The 19540-nt window shown below is 53.2% G+C and overlaps 8 protein-coding genes and 1 non-coding gene across 9 annotated transcripts; 7 read left to right on the forward strand and 2 right to left on the reverse strand.

Moving 5' to 3' along the window:
* Nucleotides 1-495: 495 nt before the first annotated feature.
* On the forward strand, nucleotides 496-2362 carry ERG8 (phosphomevalonate kinase; the record flags this gene model as incomplete). Its single annotated transcript, XM_053193925.2, has 3 exons — nucleotides 496-779; nucleotides 1194-2195; nucleotides 2344-2362. 3 exons carry the CDS (start codon nucleotides 496-498, stop codon nucleotides 2360-2362), a joined length of 1305 nt encoding a protein of 434 aa, XP_053048501.2.
* A 384-nt stretch (nucleotides 2363-2746) lies between these two features.
* N0V96_006050 lies at nucleotides 2747-2836 on the forward strand. The gene has a single exon. It is a non-coding gene; the product is annotated as a tRNA-Phe (tRNA).
* A 674-nt stretch (nucleotides 2837-3510) lies between these two features.
* Nucleotides 3511-4509, reverse strand: N0V96_006051 (uncharacterized protein; the record flags this gene model as incomplete). Its single annotated transcript, XM_053193926.1, has 1 exon — nucleotides 3511-4509. One exon carries the CDS (start codon nucleotides 4507-4509, stop codon nucleotides 3511-3513), a length of 999 nt encoding a protein of 332 aa, XP_053048502.1.
* A 1718-nt stretch (nucleotides 4510-6227) lies between these two features.
* On the forward strand, nucleotides 6228-8516 carry DBP7 (ATP-dependent RNA helicase dbp7; the record flags this gene model as incomplete). The annotated part of the gene is made up of 1 exon (XM_053193927.2): nucleotides 6228-8516. The coding sequence occupies one exon, from the start codon at nucleotides 6228-6230 to the stop codon at nucleotides 8514-8516; it is 2289 nt and encodes a 762-aa protein (XP_053048503.2).
* Nucleotides 8517-9309: 793 nt separating this feature from the next.
* On the forward strand, nucleotides 9310-10218 carry N0V96_006053 (uncharacterized protein; the record flags this gene model as incomplete). Its single annotated transcript, XM_065757563.1, has 1 exon — nucleotides 9310-10218. One exon carries the CDS (start codon nucleotides 9310-9312, stop codon nucleotides 10216-10218), a length of 909 nt encoding a protein of 302 aa, XP_065613906.1.
* A 581-nt stretch (nucleotides 10219-10799) lies between these two features.
* On the forward strand, nucleotides 10800-12110 carry N0V96_006054 (uncharacterized protein; the record flags this gene model as incomplete). The annotated part of the gene is made up of 1 exon (XM_053193929.1): nucleotides 10800-12110. The coding sequence occupies one exon, from the start codon at nucleotides 10800-10802 to the stop codon at nucleotides 12108-12110; it is 1311 nt and encodes a 436-aa protein (XP_053048505.1).
* A 749-nt stretch (nucleotides 12111-12859) lies between these two features.
* N0V96_006055 (uncharacterized protein) lies at nucleotides 12860-14585 on the reverse strand (the record flags this gene model as incomplete). The annotated part of the gene is made up of 5 exons (XM_065757564.1): nucleotides 12860-12981; nucleotides 13070-13552; nucleotides 13615-13666; nucleotides 13720-14389; nucleotides 14452-14585. 5 exons carry the CDS (start codon nucleotides 14583-14585, stop codon nucleotides 12860-12862), a joined length of 1461 nt encoding a protein of 486 aa, XP_065613907.1.
* A 1779-nt stretch (nucleotides 14586-16364) lies between these two features.
* Nucleotides 16365-17428, forward strand: N0V96_006056 (uncharacterized protein; the record flags this gene model as incomplete). The annotated part of the gene is made up of 2 exons (XM_065757565.1): nucleotides 16365-16830; nucleotides 16893-17428. 2 exons carry the CDS (start codon nucleotides 16365-16367, stop codon nucleotides 17426-17428), a joined length of 1002 nt encoding a protein of 333 aa, XP_065613908.1.
* An 871-nt stretch (nucleotides 17429-18299) lies between these two features.
* On the forward strand, nucleotides 18300-18863 carry N0V96_006057 (uncharacterized protein; the record flags this gene model as incomplete). The annotated part of the gene is made up of 1 exon (XM_053193932.1): nucleotides 18300-18863. The coding sequence occupies one exon, from the start codon at nucleotides 18300-18302 to the stop codon at nucleotides 18861-18863; it is 564 nt and encodes a 187-aa protein (XP_053048508.1).
* Between the last annotated feature and the right edge of the window lie 677 nt (nucleotides 18864-19540).

The following is a 19540-nucleotide window of genomic DNA, read 5'->3' on the forward strand; positions in this document are numbered from 1 at the left end:
TCTGGTTGTCGTTCCGAGTGTGCCCAGGTTTGGCGATAATTTGAGGCTTCTCGTTGGGACGGAACCCCAAAATCAGTACAGTGCATTATTGTTGCATCAACTTCCTCACACATGTCACTAGCACTGTGCGTCCGTTCCTCTCCCACGATGCGATTTCGCATCCCAAACTTTCAACTACCTAGCTGCCCTTACCTCCATCACGCCTGCGTCATCACACAACCAACCCCTCACTGTGCCTCATCTTCTAGCCGTACCGCATTTCCAAGCGCGCTGAAATTCCGCCCATTGCAAGCTGCATAACGGCATTGTTTCAATTGGCGAGATTGAACAATCGTAGATATCTGTCTCTCGACCTGCAATCTGAGATACAGATCTGACATACCCCTCACACAAACCGGACTCAACCCCGAAGACATACACCGACACACATACATACATACACACTCGCCACTAGATACCTAACCAGACCACGTTTCCCGGAAAAGAAAAACAAACATGACGGCTTCCTCGGTGACCGCGAACCCCACGACGACGGCCGTCTCGGCGCCCGGCAAGGTCCTCCTGGCGGGCGGCTACCTGGTCCTGGACCGGGCCTATACGGGCCTCGTCTTTGGGCTCAGCGCGCGTATTAATGTCGTGGCCGCCGAGATCCACACCATTCCGGGCGTGCACCTGACCGAGATCGTCGTCGAGAGCCCGCAGTTTGTCGACGCTGTCTGGCGGTACGGGTTCCATCTCGCGCCCGAGGATGGGGGCATTACGGTTACGCAGCTGCAGGTGTAAGTGAATTTTTGTCTCTTCTTTTCCTCGGATCTTTCGGTGTCTCTTGTTTTGCATAGTATAGTCGGTCATGTGTTTGGCGTGGGGTGTGTCGAGGGAAATTGTGTCTCTCAAAGTTCTTCAAGCGTTTTGGTGCGGGGCTTGCGTGGGATGTGGTTGATCAGGGGCGATTTCTCAAGATGTTCGCGCGGCAGATGAGTGTTGGGTTGGGCGAGATTTCTGTGTGCTTTTGCTATGCCACGCCCTCTCATATGGACTTGACGATCTTTCCGCTCATGATGAACAATATCATCATCACATCTAGCAAGCATACCCACTCCAGATCTCATATTGCCTCACTTGCACTCACACTCACTCTCACTCTCACTCATCTCATCTCATCTCATCTCATCTCATCACTAACCTCCTCCCAGCGGCTCCAAAATCAACCCAAATACATTCGTCGAGACGACCCTAAGCTACGCCCTCACCTACATCGCACGCATCAACAAGCAGCGCCCAAGCCACGCCCTCACCTCAACCCGCCTCATCATCCTAGCCGACAACGACTACTACTCGCTGCCCTCTGCATCCAACGACCCGGACTCCGCCGTCTCCGGCACCGCCGTCCCGATAGCAAAGAAGGGAACCCGCTTCGCGCGGTACCCCCACACCATCGGCGAAGCGCACAAGACGGGTCTCGGCTCCTCCGCCGCGCTCGTCACCTCCCTGACGGCCGCGCTCCTGACGCACCACCTTCCCACGTCCCTGTTTGACATCAACTCCGAGGCGGGAAAACATACGCTCCACAACCTCGCGCAGGCGGCGCACTGCGCCGCGCAGGGGAAGGTCGGATCCGGGTTCGATGTCGCGGCTGCGGTGTTTGGAAGCTGTCGGTATCGCCGCTTCTCGCCCTCTCTGCTCTCTGACCTCGGCGCGGCGGGGACGCCGGGTTTCTCGGAGGCGTTGGTGAGGAAGGTGGATGAGTTGCTCGCATGGGATGTCGAGGTCGATAAGGCTGGTACGGGGTTGCCGCAGGGCGTGTGCCTTCGCATGTGCGATGTTGATTGCGGTAGCCAAACGGTGAGTATGGTGAAGAAGGTGCTCGAGTGGAGGAAGGCCGATGCTGAAGGGAGCAAGGCGCTATGGGATGAGTTGCAGGGCAAGAACGAGGCTCTCGCGGCGGCGCTGAAGAACGGGGAGACGCACAAGGTTGGCGGCGCAGTTGCGGATGTGAGGGAGTTGATTCGGGCTATGGGACAGGGGAGCGGCGTTCCGATTGAGCCTGAGTCGCAGACGGAGCTGCTTGATGCGCTGGGGGGTGTCGAGGGCGTGTTGGGCGGGGTCGTGCCTGGCGCGGGCGGATTCGATGCGGTGGCTTTGATTATGAAGGATGACGAGGCTACGCAGAAGAGGGTTGAGGCGTTCTTGGAGGTGTGGGGAGAGAAAAGGGGGCGAGGGTGCGGTTGTTGGGTGTTAAAGGGGAGATGGAGGGTGCGAGGCGGGAGGAGTTGAGTACGTATGATGGGTGGTTGGCTTGAAATGTGCGGCCGAGGTTTACGGACTGCGAAACAAAACAAAAAGCGAAGAATTCGGGGCATAAAAGTATAGAAAAGAGTATGATATCAGCTAAGGTAGCGTATACGAATGTTCGAGAGGAGGTGTTCGATACAAAATCAAGTACATTGAATTCTTCAGTCACAATTTGGTGACGCCAGCCAACACTACTTGCAAATAACGATGGGCTTCAGAGGTTACGCTGCAGAAAGACTGCATTGGAACATACCGAACTCAAAGTGACACGACATATTTGAGCTCCTTTGAGACCAGACTTGGAAGCTCACCTCTCACGATACCTGAACGCGTGAGGTCGGCGCGGAAGATGCCCTTTGGTACGAAGTGTCCCTTTCTCGGGGCCTGCCGCCTGGGGTCTGGGCCTTAGTGCAGCGCTACTTAGCGCACAACAGCCCCCTACCAATCACATGCGGCGGACATAGCTCAGTTGGGAGAGCGTCAGACTGAAGTCAACTTCAATCACTTAATCTGAAGGTCGTGTGTTCAATCCACACTGGCCGCAATATCTTTTGCTTTTTTTGCCTCTTACTTTATGGGAAGCGCATATTAGTCCTGAGCATAAGTATTTCTACTTTCTTTTGCCCCATCTTATACGTTGAAGCTGTTTTGTTGACCTAAATCAAGCCAAGAAGTAATGTTTCTTTAGAGTTTTCGGGAGACATCTGAAATCCAACAACCTGTATGCCTGTTCGCAGCTCTCTCTTTTTTTCTATGTCGCCCTTCACAGTCGATTGTGTCGGCACCTGCGACACGCGTGGATCCGACACTGGGTGCATTCGTAAATGTACGTCGGCAAGCGGTCATGGCACTCCTCGCACCGAAAACTGCCACTCCGGCTCCTCCACCTGTTATGGGCGCACTGGTGGTTCTGAACGAGGTTGAGCGCCTCTTGCTCGACCCGCTGAGCTCTAACCGCGGCGTTCAAGTGCATGGCGTCGGCCTCGCGGTTCACAATCACGTTAGCGCGGGCGACGAGCCGCTCCTCGTTCCACTGCTCACAGGTGCATGTCTTCCACTGCAGACCGCAGAGGTAGCAGAATTGGGATCCGCAGGGGCAGGCTGATTTTCTTGTTCATCATATGTTTCAAGGATTACCGGGGGCGGTAAGAGAGACTCACTCATGTGATAGCAGCCGTGGTCGAGCTCCACGATTCGGCGGCACGAGGAACAGCGCTGTCAACCGTTGGCGGCGGCGACCTCGAGAAGAGCCTGCGTCGACGTGTCTTGCGCGCAATCCTGGTTTCCGTGCTCGGCGCCTTTGCACATCGTGCACGTCTGGTATTGGCACTGCGGACATGTTCCGACGTCGCCTCTGATGAACTCCTTGGGAATGAATATGGAGCAGGTCGGCCTATGACAGTACGTCCTGTTGGGCGTTGAAAACTCGATCTCCTTTGCCCGGAACTCTCCTACCAGCTTCGGGGACAGTAGAACCCTGGCAAAGCCTCCGTCCACGGGAATAGGCAATTTGCAGCATCTCGGCGGGAAGAGCGACTCGTCTGTGAGGGAGAGCTCGAAGAGGGTCCGAAGACAGTCGCGGCAGTAGTTGTGTTTGCACGGCAGCTGGGCGACTGCGATGGGGGTGTAGGCATCTTTACAACTGTCGCATGTTGTTTTCTTCTCTCGCCTAGTCGGTTTGATCGCTACCGCATCGATTTGCTTCCTGGAGGCCGCCCACGATGATGATTCCGGTTCTTCCTCGTCATCTTCGTCATTGTCGTCGTCGTCGTCCTCCTCCTCCTCGCCATAGTCAACAGAGACGTAAAGCGACGCGAGTTTTCGTAAAAATGTCTCGTCTTCCACGTTTGTGGAAGACTCCTTTGGCACGACGGCAAGATTCGTAAAAGACGTACCCTCGCCGAGTGTGGCTCCATTGCTGAGTCGAATAGCTGCTTCTCTGTCGCGAGTGGCCTGGTTCTCCTGTTTCGTGAGAATCGCAATGAGGCGACCGTCGGATTGATTTGCTTTGGCTATACTCTTGCACATACACCTATCTGCCGCGAGCACAGCTTGCGACTCCAGTTCCGCGTGGTATGCATCGACAGCCAGGTCGAGATCAGAGACCTCGTCCACTCGGCACTTGCCCTTGCTGCTTTCCTTAATATTCTCCAAGTCCTCCAACTGCATCTGGAGGACCAGGCGCAGCGACTCGTCGTCAATCTCGTAGCACAACATTGGAGGCTGGGATGTGATTTCCGGGATACTCATCAGTTTGTACCAGATAAAGGCCACAAGCAACACAAGAAGACAGATTCCCTCTGATAAGTCGTGTAGTTCAATGGGCTCGAGTTCTGATCGAGCCGATCTGAGATCTAGAGGGAATACTCTACCCAAAAGGCGGGTGATGATCGAGTGCATCACCGAGGTTAGGCAACTGATTGAAGGATACGTTCTTGGAGGAAACACAAGATAAGCGAGGCGAGGGATTGCAAGACTTCCGTAATAATGCCAGTAGGAAAGGCAAGGCCTATCTACTTACTGTTCTTCTGATTTGCTCATGTGTATTTGATTTTCAGGGTGCATGTTGCGTAGAGGGCCTCCGACATGAAAAGTCAAATCCAAATGTGTGTCTGGATGCTTCCACCCAATAGCTAGAGCTAGATCTCACACAGTGAATCTGGAATCCCTCCAGATATTCAAGGGCTATTGAGAAGCTTGCCGATCATGACAGAAACTTTGCATCCGATGACGTTTGCTCGTATGCATCTTCGGAGCTGCGCCGCTGTGTCTCCCTCCATCTTTTAAGAGCTTGCTTCTTGGCTCGGAAGTGCTCTTCATCCTGGATATGATCCATGAAGTAAGGCCAAGAGTATCCCGTTGATTTCGGATGAGCATCTATCCCTGTTCGTCTCCTCCTCCAGGCTTTCACGGACTTCGATACCGCCATCATCTAGAATGCATAGTCCAGTCGCTAGTTTGTCTAGAAACACGTAATGTCCTGCTTCAGTCGCAAAGCTAATAAGAAAGAAAGAGAGAGAAAATATCGATTTCCATGGTATTCCAACAACCGAGAGGAAAATGCAGAATAAGAATGGTTCCAAAGAGAGGTAGGCCAGTAGTGAAGTCCACCTCGGGAAAGGGAATCTCATTTATTGATATATTGGCTCGATTTCCTAGCTGAAACTGGAAGGCCGGCGAAATGGAGCCGCTTTCACCACACGAGACAGGTTCTTTTCCTAGTCGGACTTGATACTGCTGAGTCGGAAGAGAGCGAGGTAAAAGTCGCGCCCGTGCGTGAGGTCGGCTCCGAATTCGCACTTTAGAAGGGCACTTCCGCCCATCGCCCATCGCCCCCCAGTCTCGACGAACTAAGCTACGGGGAGGAATATACGGACACGGAAGACAGACCAAAAATCTGAGAACGATAAAGTTGAAGAGAAATGTGTCGGAAAGTATTGACGAAAAGAATGCTAAATCTAGGATAAGAGCAGAATCTCACAAAGCCATCACCGCACCAAGCCAAGACTATCTCAGCGTGAAGCGAGAAGCAAGACCAGAGTCAGAATGAGTTGAGATCTGGCAGTATTGATAGAGAACGATCTTTAGCAATTCTTCAGGGAAATAAGGGAAAACGAGAGTTTACCCTCCTTGAGAGGTAGAACTAGCGTATACCGTAGTACAGAAGATATCTATTTTAGACTGTCTTATGATGATGATCATGAGAGGTGTGAACAACCAGACAGGTTCTAGGATATCATGTCTTCCATTAGGTTGAAGCTGATAAAAACGGGGCCAATTTCAACGGTGGCCCGAGCACCCCTGCAAGAGGTAAAATGGTGTGGGGCTTATCTAAACACCGAAAGCGATAAGACTTTGCTTGCCTGAAAATTTCCACCGAGTCTCGGCAACCCAGCGCCTCAGTTTCGCGACCAACGGCAAATCTCATCGACAAAATGGCGGACGATGGCATGATTCTCAATTTTGATATGGGCAGTGGCCCTATCAAGCCCCATGTCAAGATTCAGGGTGGTCGCTGGCGCGACAGGAATAAGGCCAACCGGATTGCGAATAAAGGCACTGAAAAAGATGCTTCATCAACAGCCAAAGACGATGCCCCGCTACCGCAAAGATACACACCTGGATCCAAGAAACCCCAGAGGTCAGACCGCCCTGGCGATGACGACGATTCTTTTGAGCGCCCGGCGAAGCGAGCGCGGCCAGAGCATCCTCATGCGACGGCCTACCGGACTGGAAAAATGCCGCCCGGCAGTATCGCGAACAAGCTGAGAGACGGCCAAATCTCATCGAAACTCTTCTCTTACAACCCCACGCCAAAGACTGTCTTCGATGAGCCCGGTGCTGAGAAGGTCGAGGAGAAGGTTGCTGAGCCTTCAAACGCGCCGCTTTCCGATGAAGCTGCCAGCTTCCACGCCCTCGGTATCTCAAGACGACTGGCGTTGACGCTCTCTGGCAAGATTCAGCTCAAGGCGCCGACAGCTATCCAGGCCAAGGTCCTCCCTCAACTCATCAAAGAAGACAGCGATGCTTTTGTGCAGGCGCAAACCGGTTCCGGAAAGACTTTGGCGTATCTCCTGCCCATCATCCAGCGGATTTTGTCCGTCGAGGGTCAGATCAAGAGAGACTCGGGCTTGTTCGCCATCGTTATGGCACCTACCCGTGAACTTTGCAGACAGATTGAGCTCGTGCTCGCAAAGGTCCTCCCGCCCTACCTCGTCAGCACAACAGTCATTGGTGGTGAGAGCAAACACTCTGAGAAGAGCCGCCTGCGGAAAGGTGTAAACATCCTCATCGCAACACCTGGTCGTTTGAGCGATCACCTCGAGCACACAAAGACCCTTGATGTCGGCACCGTGAGGTGGCTAGTTCTCGATGAAGGCGATCGTCTGATGGAGATGGGTTTCGAGGCGGAACTACGCACCATCGTCAGCAGGATCCGTGAGAATCCCCTGGCGGACAAGACAGCCAACGGCGTGTCCCTCGCCAACCTCCCGCAGCGTCGCGTGACTGTTCTTTGCTCGGCCACCATGAAGATGAACGTTCAGAAGCTTGGCGAGATCAGTCTCGAGGATGCGGTTCACATCACCACATCGGGAGAGGACCATGTCGAGGGAGAAGAGATCAAGTTCGAGGCGCCGGCACAACTGAAGCAGAATTACCTGATTGTACCAGCCAAGTTGCGGCTGGTGACGCTCATAGCACTGCTGAAGTCAACATTTTCACGGAAGGGGTCGGTGATGAAAGCCATCGTCTTCTTTTCCTGTGCCGATTCAGTCGACTATCACTTCGATCTCCTTCGTCAGCCGCCGAAGAAGGAGGAAAGCTCAGCCGATAACGCAACGTCGGCAACCGCAAATACCGTCGCGTCCTCGGCGTACATCACATCAGCGGCGAACACAAATATCGTCCTTCATAAACTGCACGGCTCTCTCCCTCAGCCAGTCCGTACAGCTACGTTGGCGTCTTACAGCAAATGTACAGACCCAACAGTACTGCTTACCACCGATATTGCGTCCCGTGGTCTCGATGTACCCTCCGTCGAGCTTGTAGTCGAATACGACCCCGCCTTCAGCGCAGACGACCACGTCCATCGTATCGGTCGTACAGCACGTGCCGGTAAGCCTGGTAAGGCGGTTCTCTTCCTTATGCCTGGCTGCGAAGAAGGCTACATCGACCTCCTCAAATCCAAGAATACTTCACCTCCCAAGCCTGAACTCTACGACACTATCCTGCACAAGGGCTTCACGACAGGCATGGAATTCCCTGTTGAAACGGACACCAAGCCCCAGCCCGCGACCGATAGAGGCTTCAGCAACCGTGCCGAGAATCTACAGCTTCACCTGGAACAGCGACTTCTCCTCGAATCGGCAACAAAACTCCTGGACGAGGCTCGCAAGGCCTTCCGCTCGCACATTAGGGCGTACGCGACCCACATCAAGGACGAGCGCGTCTACTTTGACATCAACGAGCTTCATCTCGGTCACATGGCAAAGGCGTATGGCCTGCGCGAAGCGCCATCAGGCATCGGACGCGGCGGCCACGACAGCAAGAAGGCGGTCATGAAGCAGAAGAACGCCGGCAAGAGAAGAGGAGACAGCAGGTCCTCGGGTGGAAACGCTATGGAGGATATCGATACTGGTGCTGAGCCGAGTGAGATGGAGAGGAAGATGAAGATGAAGATGAGGGCTGTGATGAATGCGGCCAGTGAATTCAACCTGGGTTGAAGGGTATATGTTGGTGTGGTGTGTATTTTGTCTGGGCTGGGTTACGGATGATAGATAAAATGGGGCATACTCAGCGTTTAAAATAGTCATATCCTGGATCGGGTACTTTCCTTTCGTATCAAGATGTCTTCTCTGCGATGCGTCTCGTTCTTTTGATGGTGATGGGTGTTGATGCTTTGACAGTTATGCAGAATGCGGGGCGCGCATTCGGAGATGGTTATGCATGCTCTTGCATAATTCCTAGTGCACATGCACCTCTAACAGTCTCACCTGGAAGGCGCGACGAGCTTCATTCAACCACATCGACCTTATTGGACCGCTCATTGCAGGCAGTCGTGATCAAACATCTCATGCAATCTCAGTTTATTCTGATGAAATCGACTTGAGAAATCCAGATTATGAGACTTTCCCGTCCACAGCCTCATCGCATCAGATCTTTCACACACTATCGAAGTCATGACGCGACAACTTCCCTGGGACCGTAATGCACTGGAACGGACGGCAACTCAAAAGGGAAAGACTGCATCGACACCTCGCAGAATCGCGACACCAAATCGGGCCGTGTCTCGAGCAACAACAGCTGTTGCGTCGCCGCTGGATCACTCGAATCATAAATCAGCCCGCTCAAATGGTTTCCTCAGAGGTATGAGTTGCGCCTGCTCACATCATTTCTCTCACTGACCTCTCATAGGCAGAAGCCCTTCAACTTCACCACCACCCGAACCTCTTCCAGAAATGTACTCATCCCCCTCTCACCCCAAAATCTGCGGATCACTGACAAGCATACAGATTCATGGTAGAAGGTCTCGAAAATGACGACAAGTATCGCATGGTCGAGGACGAGCTCGTCACAATCGCAGGTCACTTCACAGCACACCTCCACGCGGCAGAATACCAGCGCCTAAAAGCCCAAACACGCACCCAAAACGCAGAAACCATCAAAACCATTTCCCGCCCCGTCGTCGGGTCCCTCACCGAGCTCGCGCGCAAACGCCAGGAGGAGCTGCTCCGTAAGAAGAAGCAGCGCGAGGCGTTGCGCCGCGCAAAGAGGGATGCCGGCCGCGACGACGAGGACACTGGGGACGAGACGAGTGTGCCGTGGCGGGGCACATCGCTGCAGGGGCTCATGGATAGTCCCAAGAAGAAGGAGGTGCCGCTGATGGCGCTGACGAGGGCGGATTCGGGGGCGGTGAGGACGTCGGCTTCGGGGCTGTTTGGGGGCGTGGTGAGGTCTTCTCAGGGTAAGAGGTCGGTGGCACCGGCGAAGAGGAGGACGCCGGCGGATGAGGCGATGACGGAGGATGAGAGTGATGACCTCGGAGGACCCGTCAAAGCTCGGGTCAGGAGGGATATCGAACACACAAGACCGGCTTATCCCTCAAAAACTATGGCAAGGGTCTCGAACCGACCTAGCCATCAGCAACGTACGACGCATTCAAGCAGCACGCGAATATCAGAAGCGAGAGCGTCCACAAATGGTCGCGGAACCTTGGGAGCAGCGGCTCCGAAACCGATCTCATCCGCCAGAGCGGCTACGAACACACAACCCACGAACGATGAAGACGATGGCGATGACGACGATGATCTCTTTACTAGATTCAAGAACCGCAGAGCAAATTCGAGGCCTCAGCGGCGGGCTCCAGTTAAGAAGGAAAAACCAGACCCAAAGGAAGCCGGAGACATCATTCCCTCATTCATATGAATATCTCGTGGAAAGGAACTCAATCAGCTATCTTGAATTATGAGTCTTTGTCTAATCTTCAGGAACTGTCTCTTCAAAGCCATGAGCTTGACACCGCGATGAGCACATGCTGTTAAGCTTTCTTCTCGACCTTTCACGGTGATCTACCATGCTCAACCGGAGTCCTAGACTCAGCAACGTAGGAATAACCAAGTTGAAGAGTATGTCTACGAATCCCATGAGTTATTCATTCACTTTCCCTGAGAACGAGTTGGAATTCGCTTTGCATCTGGGCCCATAGGACCGAGAGGTTACCGTGGGATCGTTGTGGTGCATTCCATCAAGGTGGTCCTCTCTCTTGAAGTTGCAACTGATATTCATTCCAGTCTTTCCTGTTTACCCTATGGAACTTACCAACCCTTTGGAACCTTTCTCCGACGTACCCATCGACAGATACATGTTGAAAGATGATGCAACCCAATGACCCTTCAATTCCGTCAGAGCATCCACATCCACTTCATCAACGACCTTCTGGCCCTTCTGAAACCAGGCTGGGCACCCACAGAATCCTTTTGATATACGACAAGAAACGTTCGCCCAGTATGGATTCGACGGTGGGAGAGGAGGTTTACCTTGCCATGCAGGATGTCTTTTGCAAACACCACGCCGAGACCCGTGATAAGAAAGCCATCAAACGCAGAATCCACGCCTGCTTGGGCCCAGCGATCAACGCTCTGGACTTGAAATATACCCGGCCAGCTGTTGTCAGTACGTGCCAGGAGCTCCTTGAGAAGGGGATCTTCGAAAGCAGGTGGAAGGCCGAGCAGCAGTTTCCTCATTTATTCCAGTGTTCACCTTCGCCACAGGTAGCTACACCAGCGAATGCGCCAGAGAACCCTGAAGCTACGAGACAGGAGACAGATTGGAAGGAGCAGATCGTGACGCTCATAGCAAAGAGCAAGGCCAAAAGGACTTCTAGGTTGCAAGCTGCGGTTGTAGGTCCACCGCCCGAGTTTGAAGGAAATATGGTGGCCATTCCAGAGTCTTATGCTGCTGAGGCTACAGGGGAGGTGGGCGACGCGGCAAGCGACACCATGAGTGATGCGATGGGCAGCATCGCCACGACAAGCAGCGACACCGCCATCGCCGAGTCAACGGCAACGGCAACAGCGCAACAGCCACCTATAGAGACCGCCACTTTTCCCGGGCTGCGCACCGCCTTCCTATCATACGAAGCTCAACACGCTCTCTTCACAAAGATCCAAAACCTTCTAGAGAAAGCCTGCTTCGACTACGCGAAGCAGGCGCACCCCAAGATCCTGGAAGCAGGACAATGGGAGTCGCCCGAGTGTGTCGAACTCCAAAAGTGGATGTGGATCTTTAAGAACGAGGTGTTTGATACATTTCAGGCTGAGACGGTGCCCCTGCCGCATACTGGCTGGCACGCCTTCTTCGAATCGATCAAGCAGATTCGGCACAAGGCCGTCCATCGCGAGGTTCTGTGCGTCGCGGATGTGAAGGCGTACCTCGCTGACGCAGAGAGCCTCGCGAAGCTGCTGCGTCAGGACGAGTGTATGGCCAAGCTGGGCCTGCTGAGGGAGGAAATGGAGATGGTGCTGGCCGTTTCGGAGCGAAAGAAGGATGCGCTGGCGGTGAAGTATCAGGCCAAGTTTGAGAAGATTGAGGTGCGGCGGAAGGAGCTGGGTGAGATTGAGAGGCGGACGAAGGAGGAGATGGTACAGGAGCATCGGAGGATGCAGAGTGATCTCGGGTTTGGGTTCAAGCTTGCGGTTGCGGAGATGAAGGAGACGGAGGTCCCGGGGAAGGGAGGTGAAGTGGAAGGGGATAAAGAAGAAGGCGCGGGCTCTTGGGGACTTGCCGCTGGCCTCTGGAAACTGGTTTCTGGCTGGTAATCTAGGTACTTTGCGTCGCCACGGCGAAATGCGTTCAGACGTATGGTTTACCAGGTCCTTCAGGTGGCGTATAGCGATGGACGCAGCCGGCAGATGCTGGACCTTAAGACCCCGCAACGATGCCAGTCGACGATGTCTTGTTCCAAGGTCTAGCCATCGAGACCCGGAATATCTTGAAAGCACGGCATCAAGAGGCATCGATTATTAGGATCAAGAGAGAATATTGATTTGTCTCAAGCTAATTCCCGCCATGTGGGGCTTATTCTCTGCTGTATACCATCCCAACGACGAGCAATGATTGCCCTCTTTGCCGAACCCGTAGATAGTTGTGAACCTACGAGTCCGTAACTACAGATTAATCTAGTTGAAAACCATGCTGGGTTCGGTTTCCATGGGAGCCTCTCTGCGAGCCCTGCCACACTGGACGATGCTGTTTCACTGATCATCCCAATGAACCTGTGTGCGGCAGCCCCTTTTATATGGCCGATATCCCCGCTTGAGAGGTACTCGGGTAGCGGGTGAATTCCCCAAAATGCAACATCTTCGCCTTCAGTGGCCTCTAGAACACATACTACGCTCATCACCGTGAGCTTGTCGGCCGAAAATTGACTCGCCACGGAAGAGATGGAACAGGAGCTAACGTCGTCCGAAAGGAGACATCGAAGAGCAGGCTTTAAGGTTGGAAATCGCCGAGATTCTTCATTAGAGGTGTTGCATTTGCTACAGCTTACTTTCTCTATCGTACCAGATTAGCAATGGTGATGCTCGTCCTCGGATTCCTCCACAGTCGCGATGACCCGTTCAGCCACAACGGCGCGGGCGGGAAGCACGCGAGCGCTCAGCTTCTTGATCAGGTTGGTTCCGTCGAGGGCTAAGGCAGACAGGACATGAGCAGTAGTCTATCCATGAAAGTCAGCACTCAAATACTTAAATAAACCTCGCATAATAACTTGAATGACTTGCCTTCGCGTTGACCGTGAGCTGGTCCAGGTCCGGGTTGTTGATGTTGTCGCACGGCTGGTGATAGCAGGGATCCTGCGCAGAGCCCGTTCCCGTGTGAAGGCCACCGATAGGCTTGCCCAAGACCTGCCAGAAGGAGGCATAATCACTGCCGTTGGTGAACCTCGCGGCAGTCACATTGATGCCCTTGGCGACAAAGTCGGCGGTGAAGAGCTCCTGGATGACGTCGGAGCCGGGCGGGGCAGGGACGCCGTAAGACGCGCCGTCGCCGTCAAAGACGCCGTAGTAGCCCTTTGCGACCATGTCGAAGTTGAGGTAGGCCAGGATGTTGTCGCGCTCTTGCGTGGCGAGGTTGTTGACGTAGTAGCGGGATCCGATGAGGCCCTTTTCTTCGGCGCCCCACCACGCGAAGCGGATTTTGTTGTTGGTGGTGTATTTTGTGAGGGCCAGAAAGAGCTCGAGGAGGAGTGAGGTTCCGGAACCTGATAATTATGAGTCCTTGAAAACTTTGTGAACGAGTTCACTGGAAGACAGAGTCTCTTACCGTTGTCGTTGATACCTGGACCCCATGCAACGCTATCCAGATGGGCACCGAGCTAGAAACTCGTTAGAAGTCTACCTGGTACTATCCAGGGCGCGCATGACTTACGACAATCACGTTGTTCTCATCACCACCCTCCGTCTCAGCAAACACGTTCTGCGTGACGCGGCTATCGACAACCTCAGCCTCCCAGAAGAAAGCCGTCAGTACCTCCCCAGCAGCCAACCGAGCCTGGAGCGGAACGCCAATGTGCTGGTTGACGAAGCCCGTAGGGACAAACGTTCCATCATCAGCCGGACCAAGGTTCCCAGCCGTAAGATTCAGCGCAATATCATTAACAACAATAACGGCAGTCGCACCCGCTGCAGCAGCGGGCTTCATCACACCAGCGTGGAACCCATCCCGGTACCCGGGACACACCGACTCCGTCACAATCACAATCTTGCCGTTGACGTCGAGGTTCTCGTAGGAAGCGGCCTCGCAGGCGGCGGTGCCCTCTGGCCCCGCGACGAGCTGCGCAGTGATGCCCTCGGCGGGCGTGTCGGGGGACCCGTAGAGCCCGTAGATGGTCAGCTTCTCGTCGTTGACGGTGAGGTTGGCGCGGAGCTCGGTGCTGTAGGTGGCGGAGAAGTCCTGTTTCCAGACTTTGGCGCCGGCGGCGCTGGAGATGCGGTTGAACACGTAGTCGACGGAGGCGGCGTAGCCTGGGAGGCCGAAGGCGCGGTTGCCGCCGTTTGCTGTTGCGATGTCGCTCAGTTGGACCAGGTTGGCTTGCAGGCTGTGTTCATGTTAGGAATGATTTTCGTGTGGACGAGGGGAAAGTTGGGCAAAAAGGCGTACTTCTCCTTGGTGATCTGCTCTTGAAAGCTGGCGGAGTCGACCAGAGGCTTTGTGGTCTGCCTCTCCTGGACTGCGGCGCTGACGCCAAGAGTCGCCCAGGATGCGAGAACGGTTGTCGTAGCCAAGAACTTCATCGTGGCGGGTTGTCCTATCTTGTCAAGATGGCGACAAAGTCCGAGAAACAAGACACCAAAACTCAGACTAGAGTCGCGGGACGAACCGCACCTTAAGTCATCGTCGTGGCGCCGCCACCGTCTCGCTTTCGTGTTGTGCGATGCTGCTTGAATGGCATGATGGCGCACCTCTGCGGGTACCCCTGAAGCGGTCGAGATGGAGGATGAGGAAGGTCGCAATGGGAAACCGGGCACTCTAAACCCAATCTTTATCGCATCCCGAGGAACTCATCCACAACTCTTCAATGCCAAGATATTGTTTGCGACCATGTAATCAGCGAATCTCGTAAATGCAGTATGGGCTTTGAGATCCATTCAAGGTAAGTGCAAAGATAGATGAATTGATGCAGTCGTATTATCGTTCTTCAATGATGCGAGTTCAGCTTACCTTTGCCAAGCTTTCAGTCTGTGCCATTCTGCCTTGTGTGAACGGGATCGACAGTGTAACGTCCCGGCAATGCAAGGCAATGCAACGCTTGATTTCACGTCTGGTTAGTGGGCACAACAATTGGGCTGATGCGAATCTGAATTGAGGATCCCAGGAGTTAGAGCGACTTGTAGAGTGCATCATGAAATGACTGCAATTAGGTTCCTGTACCTGAATTATAAATCAGCAGGGCAGCACTTGGAACCTCAAAACCAAAGTCTGCTGCAATGATTGAATTGACTGTTTCCAAAAAGGAGTGTCCTTCGTAACTGAAGCAACTCGTTTGCGGCATTCTCATCCCACTCGGCATCTTTTTACTGCGAGACAATACCCTGAGGCTAGACGAATGCAGCAGTTGGAGTTGCTGGTATTTCAAATCAACTCAGTTGCCCGGTTGTCCTGGATTGCAACTCAGTTGAGCTCAACCGTCAACATGGCATTGATTGATATCAGCGTGAGCGACTCAACATTGACCAAAAGTTGAACAAAGAGGCAATTTCTGCTCACCGAATAACGGCGGTTCCACGAGCTTAAGTGCCGCGTCGGGATTCCCGTTGCCCTGAATGCGGGCTCCGAGCTTCGTTGATCCATGTTCACCGCGAGACAAACCAGCCACACTCAATCCGACACTTCCGCCAGTCTATTTTGGTCGCCGTCAACATACTGCGCAATAAGAGCCTCCAACCCGAAGCGCATTGGGCCAATGTCAATGGTCATCCAATGCCAGCTCCTTGCCGTGGTTGTTCCTTGTAAACCATCACCTAAAGAGAACCACTTCAACGAGTCATTCCAGGAACCATTCTCTGTGATTCTCAAAGGGTAAACGATTCGACTTCATGATTGTTTTCGTCTTTGTCGCTTCGTCGCGGCCGGAGCCCGACAATATCCACTTGCCGGGCGATCAGAAGGAGTTCTCAGCTGCTCGTCTCGTCTGTCAGAACCTGCAAGGCCTTGTTTGACAGCGCTAAGTTCCAACACAGAGGAGAACATGACGTTACTATGGCAGATAGACCGGGGCTGCGACAGTTGGGATCCCTGGACCTTGGTGGATCAGGGCTTATCGTTGACTCGTATTTGCCCGTAACGGACGGCCTCCGGAATGCCACCCACCGGCTCGCCGGCTCTGGGGCATCTCATCTATCTCCAGCCTTAACCGCAAGGGGTAGGAGTCCATTGCGACAGACGGACTTATTAAAAACAGCTTGGTAGCCGATGTCGCGTACGTTCAATTCGCCTATTGACATTTGCTTCTCCTCGCTATTCTCTCACCAAAAACGAAACGGCCCGCTGCAGGCCCATAGATCAAGCTCACGATGGTCTCATCCCTCTCGGCGGCTCTCGCCCTCCTCTCCGCTACGCTGCCATTGACCTCGGGTACCGCGATCGTCACCCCGCGCCAGGCCACAGGCGACGCAAACTGCCAGAGCGTGCACATCTTCCTCGCGCGCGGGAACAACGAGCCCTACCCAGGACGCCAGGGCAAGCTCGTCACCGCCATCTGCGACGGGCTCGACAGCTGCGACTACGAGGACATTCAGTTCTATAACCCGCTCGAGGCGCCGTACTGCCAGTCCATCGAAGAAGGCGCCGCCAATGGCACCGCGCAGATCACGGCGTACAACAAGCGCTGTCCGGACGCGAAGCTCGTCGTGAGCGGGTATTCCCAGGGCGGCCATGTTGTTGGTGATGTTTTGGGTGGTGGAGGTGGCACGTTCTTCCAGGGTTGTCAGCAGAAAGCGAATGCTGGGCTAGATGCCACCAAGGCGCCCGGCAACAAACGTAAGTTTGCATGTGTCGCAACTTGTGAGGACGGGGAGTTGCTAATACCGGACCTTTCGCAGTTGCTGCTGTGCTCATCTTTGGCGATACAAGACATACGGCCAGTCAACCGTACAACTATCTCTCGGGAGCTCCGGACAACGGGCTCTTCCCACGACCGGAGAACCAGCTTGCCGGCATGCGGGCCTTTTCCAGCGTGATGCGCTCGTACTGTGTCGAATCCGATCCGATCTGCGCCGGAGGAGACACCGCGGCCAACCACCTCAATTACTTTGATGTCTACTCCAGCGACGCGGGTAAATGGGTGCAGGAGATGGTTGGCAAGGCAGACACGACGACGTCGTCATCGTCCTCGAAGACCAGTGCAACGTCGACCTCGTCAACACCAGCGAGCTCGAGCTCATCGGCGAGCGCGACGCCTACTGCAGCATCATCGGCTGTAGGAGGATCAACCACGGCAGCCCCGACATCTGCTGATGCTGCATCTGCATCCTCTCCTACTCCGACATCCCAGAACGCGGCTGGGGCTCTTACATGGAATGTGGCATCGCTCGGCGTCACTGTCCTTGCCTTGGTGGTGGTTGCCGGCCCTGTTTAAATCACCGCGACGATTGGTGCATTGTCTTTAAGCGAGTCATATTCAGGAAGAGGAAGCATTTACGCGAGTACATGAATACATGATCCAGGCATACGCAAATTAGATTCAACATACCTCCAGTACATAATACCTCAAGCAGTTGGATTGAGACATAAACTAAACATATAGAAGGCATACATGCTAATGTTCCTATTGAAAGCTGAGAGTTTCGATTGCTTGGTGACAATATTCTTCTTCGGCGATACAACCTTGAATACAAGTTTGACGCGTCTAGGCTTTGATTGAAGCAGTGAACACAGAAGTGCCACCTATGAACGACCGTTAGCTAGATTCTGATCTGTATGCTCACTCACAAGCGAGACCAGTGGCTGCATCAGCATCATATCGACTGATCGGTAAAGTCACACTAATCTGTCACATTTCAGGGCTTACATCCACTTCAAATCCCGTGAATTACAAGCAAGCGAGCAACTTCTTTCCTCGAACTGAATATGAGGGTGTTCTTGGATAGAATGGTTTGAGTTTCGTAAATCATGAACCGCAGGTTGATATCTCTCATTATGCAGTTGCCTGTCTTTGGCGTCTATTTGTGGGGTTACTTGTAACTTGAGGCAGAAACACTACGCCCTTGCTATTGGACTGACAGACGGACGCCCTTCCCGTTACACGAATTGTCCACCCAATGTCTTCGACTTGTCACGGCAAACGCCCTTAAAACCACATTATTAAAGATGCATTTTTTTGTGTAGAAGGGTCTTTCTCCTGCTTTTCGATAAGAACTCCAATTGTTCCACCCAGCAACACTTCATTACCAACATTTCGACATCGAACCACTTCTAATCTTCCGTTCACAACCCCGCACACAATCAACATGGCCGAGATGAACGACCTTATCTCCGTAACTTTCCGCCCTGCAACTCAAGACGACGCTCTCCAAGTAGCGCAACTCGTAGAGGCCGCATTCCGCGCCGAAGACAGCCGAGCAGATTGGACGGCCGACATGGAACTCGGCAGATCGTTCCGCTACTCAGCCGATGAGGCTCTCGCCACCATCAACAACGCGGATGCAGTAGTCCTCATGGGCTTTGACTTCCACGGCGTCCTCGCGACCACGGTCCAAGTTGTCGTCAACCGCGAAACCCAAATGGCCCGTATTGCCATGCTTTCTGTGAATCCTCAGCTGCAGCGCAGCCTCATCGGGCGCCAGGCTCTTGGCTCTGCCGAGGAGTACGCTTGGCAGAATTACGACATCAAGAGGTTTGGGTTAAATGCACTTTCATCTCGCGAGAAGTTGCTTGCGTGGTACGAGCGCCGTGGGTACAGAAGGACAGGTGAAATATCGCCGTTTCCTGTTGATCGGTTTCCTCATCTAGATCTTCCGAAAGATTTGTGCTTCGTTGAGCTAGAGAAGGATGCCACACCTGTTGTGGTTTGATCACGAATTTCCCAAGGAGGTCACAGAAATGAACTCAAGGTCACATTGTTTTGTGATACCTGCAGCAGAAGGGCCTCTACCGTAGAGGCTCCTCAGGATCTAGACGTACCAGCAACGACAGACTTAGGAATGCTAGGTCAGCATAGCTTTGAGGTGTTTCTAAGATCTCGCTAACGTTTTAAAGATCTTTCTTTGTCAATTCTCGAGAAGGTTTTCAGGTACAAAAAGGCCGTTACATCCTCAACTTTTATTCCTACGACTATCACACCCAGTCCTAGTACTCTTACCGGATGCTTCTTTGGTACTTTCTCTGATGAAAATACCTCTGGAAGCCTACACAGGAAAATATCAATAAGGCTGTTTATGATGGTAAGAGCTTGCTTATATGTCGATCGGCATGAGCAGTCAGGTGGTCAAAGAGCTTCTTTTGATGCGATAGGGGCGCGGGTTTCCTCTTCTAAGCCAGTCATTTCTGTAGACCAAAACGATCCTATCAATTACATTAAGATTTAACTCGTTCAGAGAGTGATACCTTCAGACGTAGCCACTTACGATCGCAACCTGGAATACCTACCTAGACAACGAAGTCCGACGTGCTGCATGCTTGAATTAGTGAAGTGATTAATCTCAATTTGAGGGGAGAACATATTATTCTGTTGACTAGAGTTTCTAAAAGT

Source organism: Colletotrichum fioriniae (genome assembly GCF_027942845.1).
Source record: "Colletotrichum fioriniae strain IMI 355084 chromosome Unknown scaffold_6, whole genome shotgun sequence".
NCBI lineage: Eukaryota > Fungi > Ascomycota > Sordariomycetes > Glomerellales > Glomerellaceae > Colletotrichum > Colletotrichum fioriniae.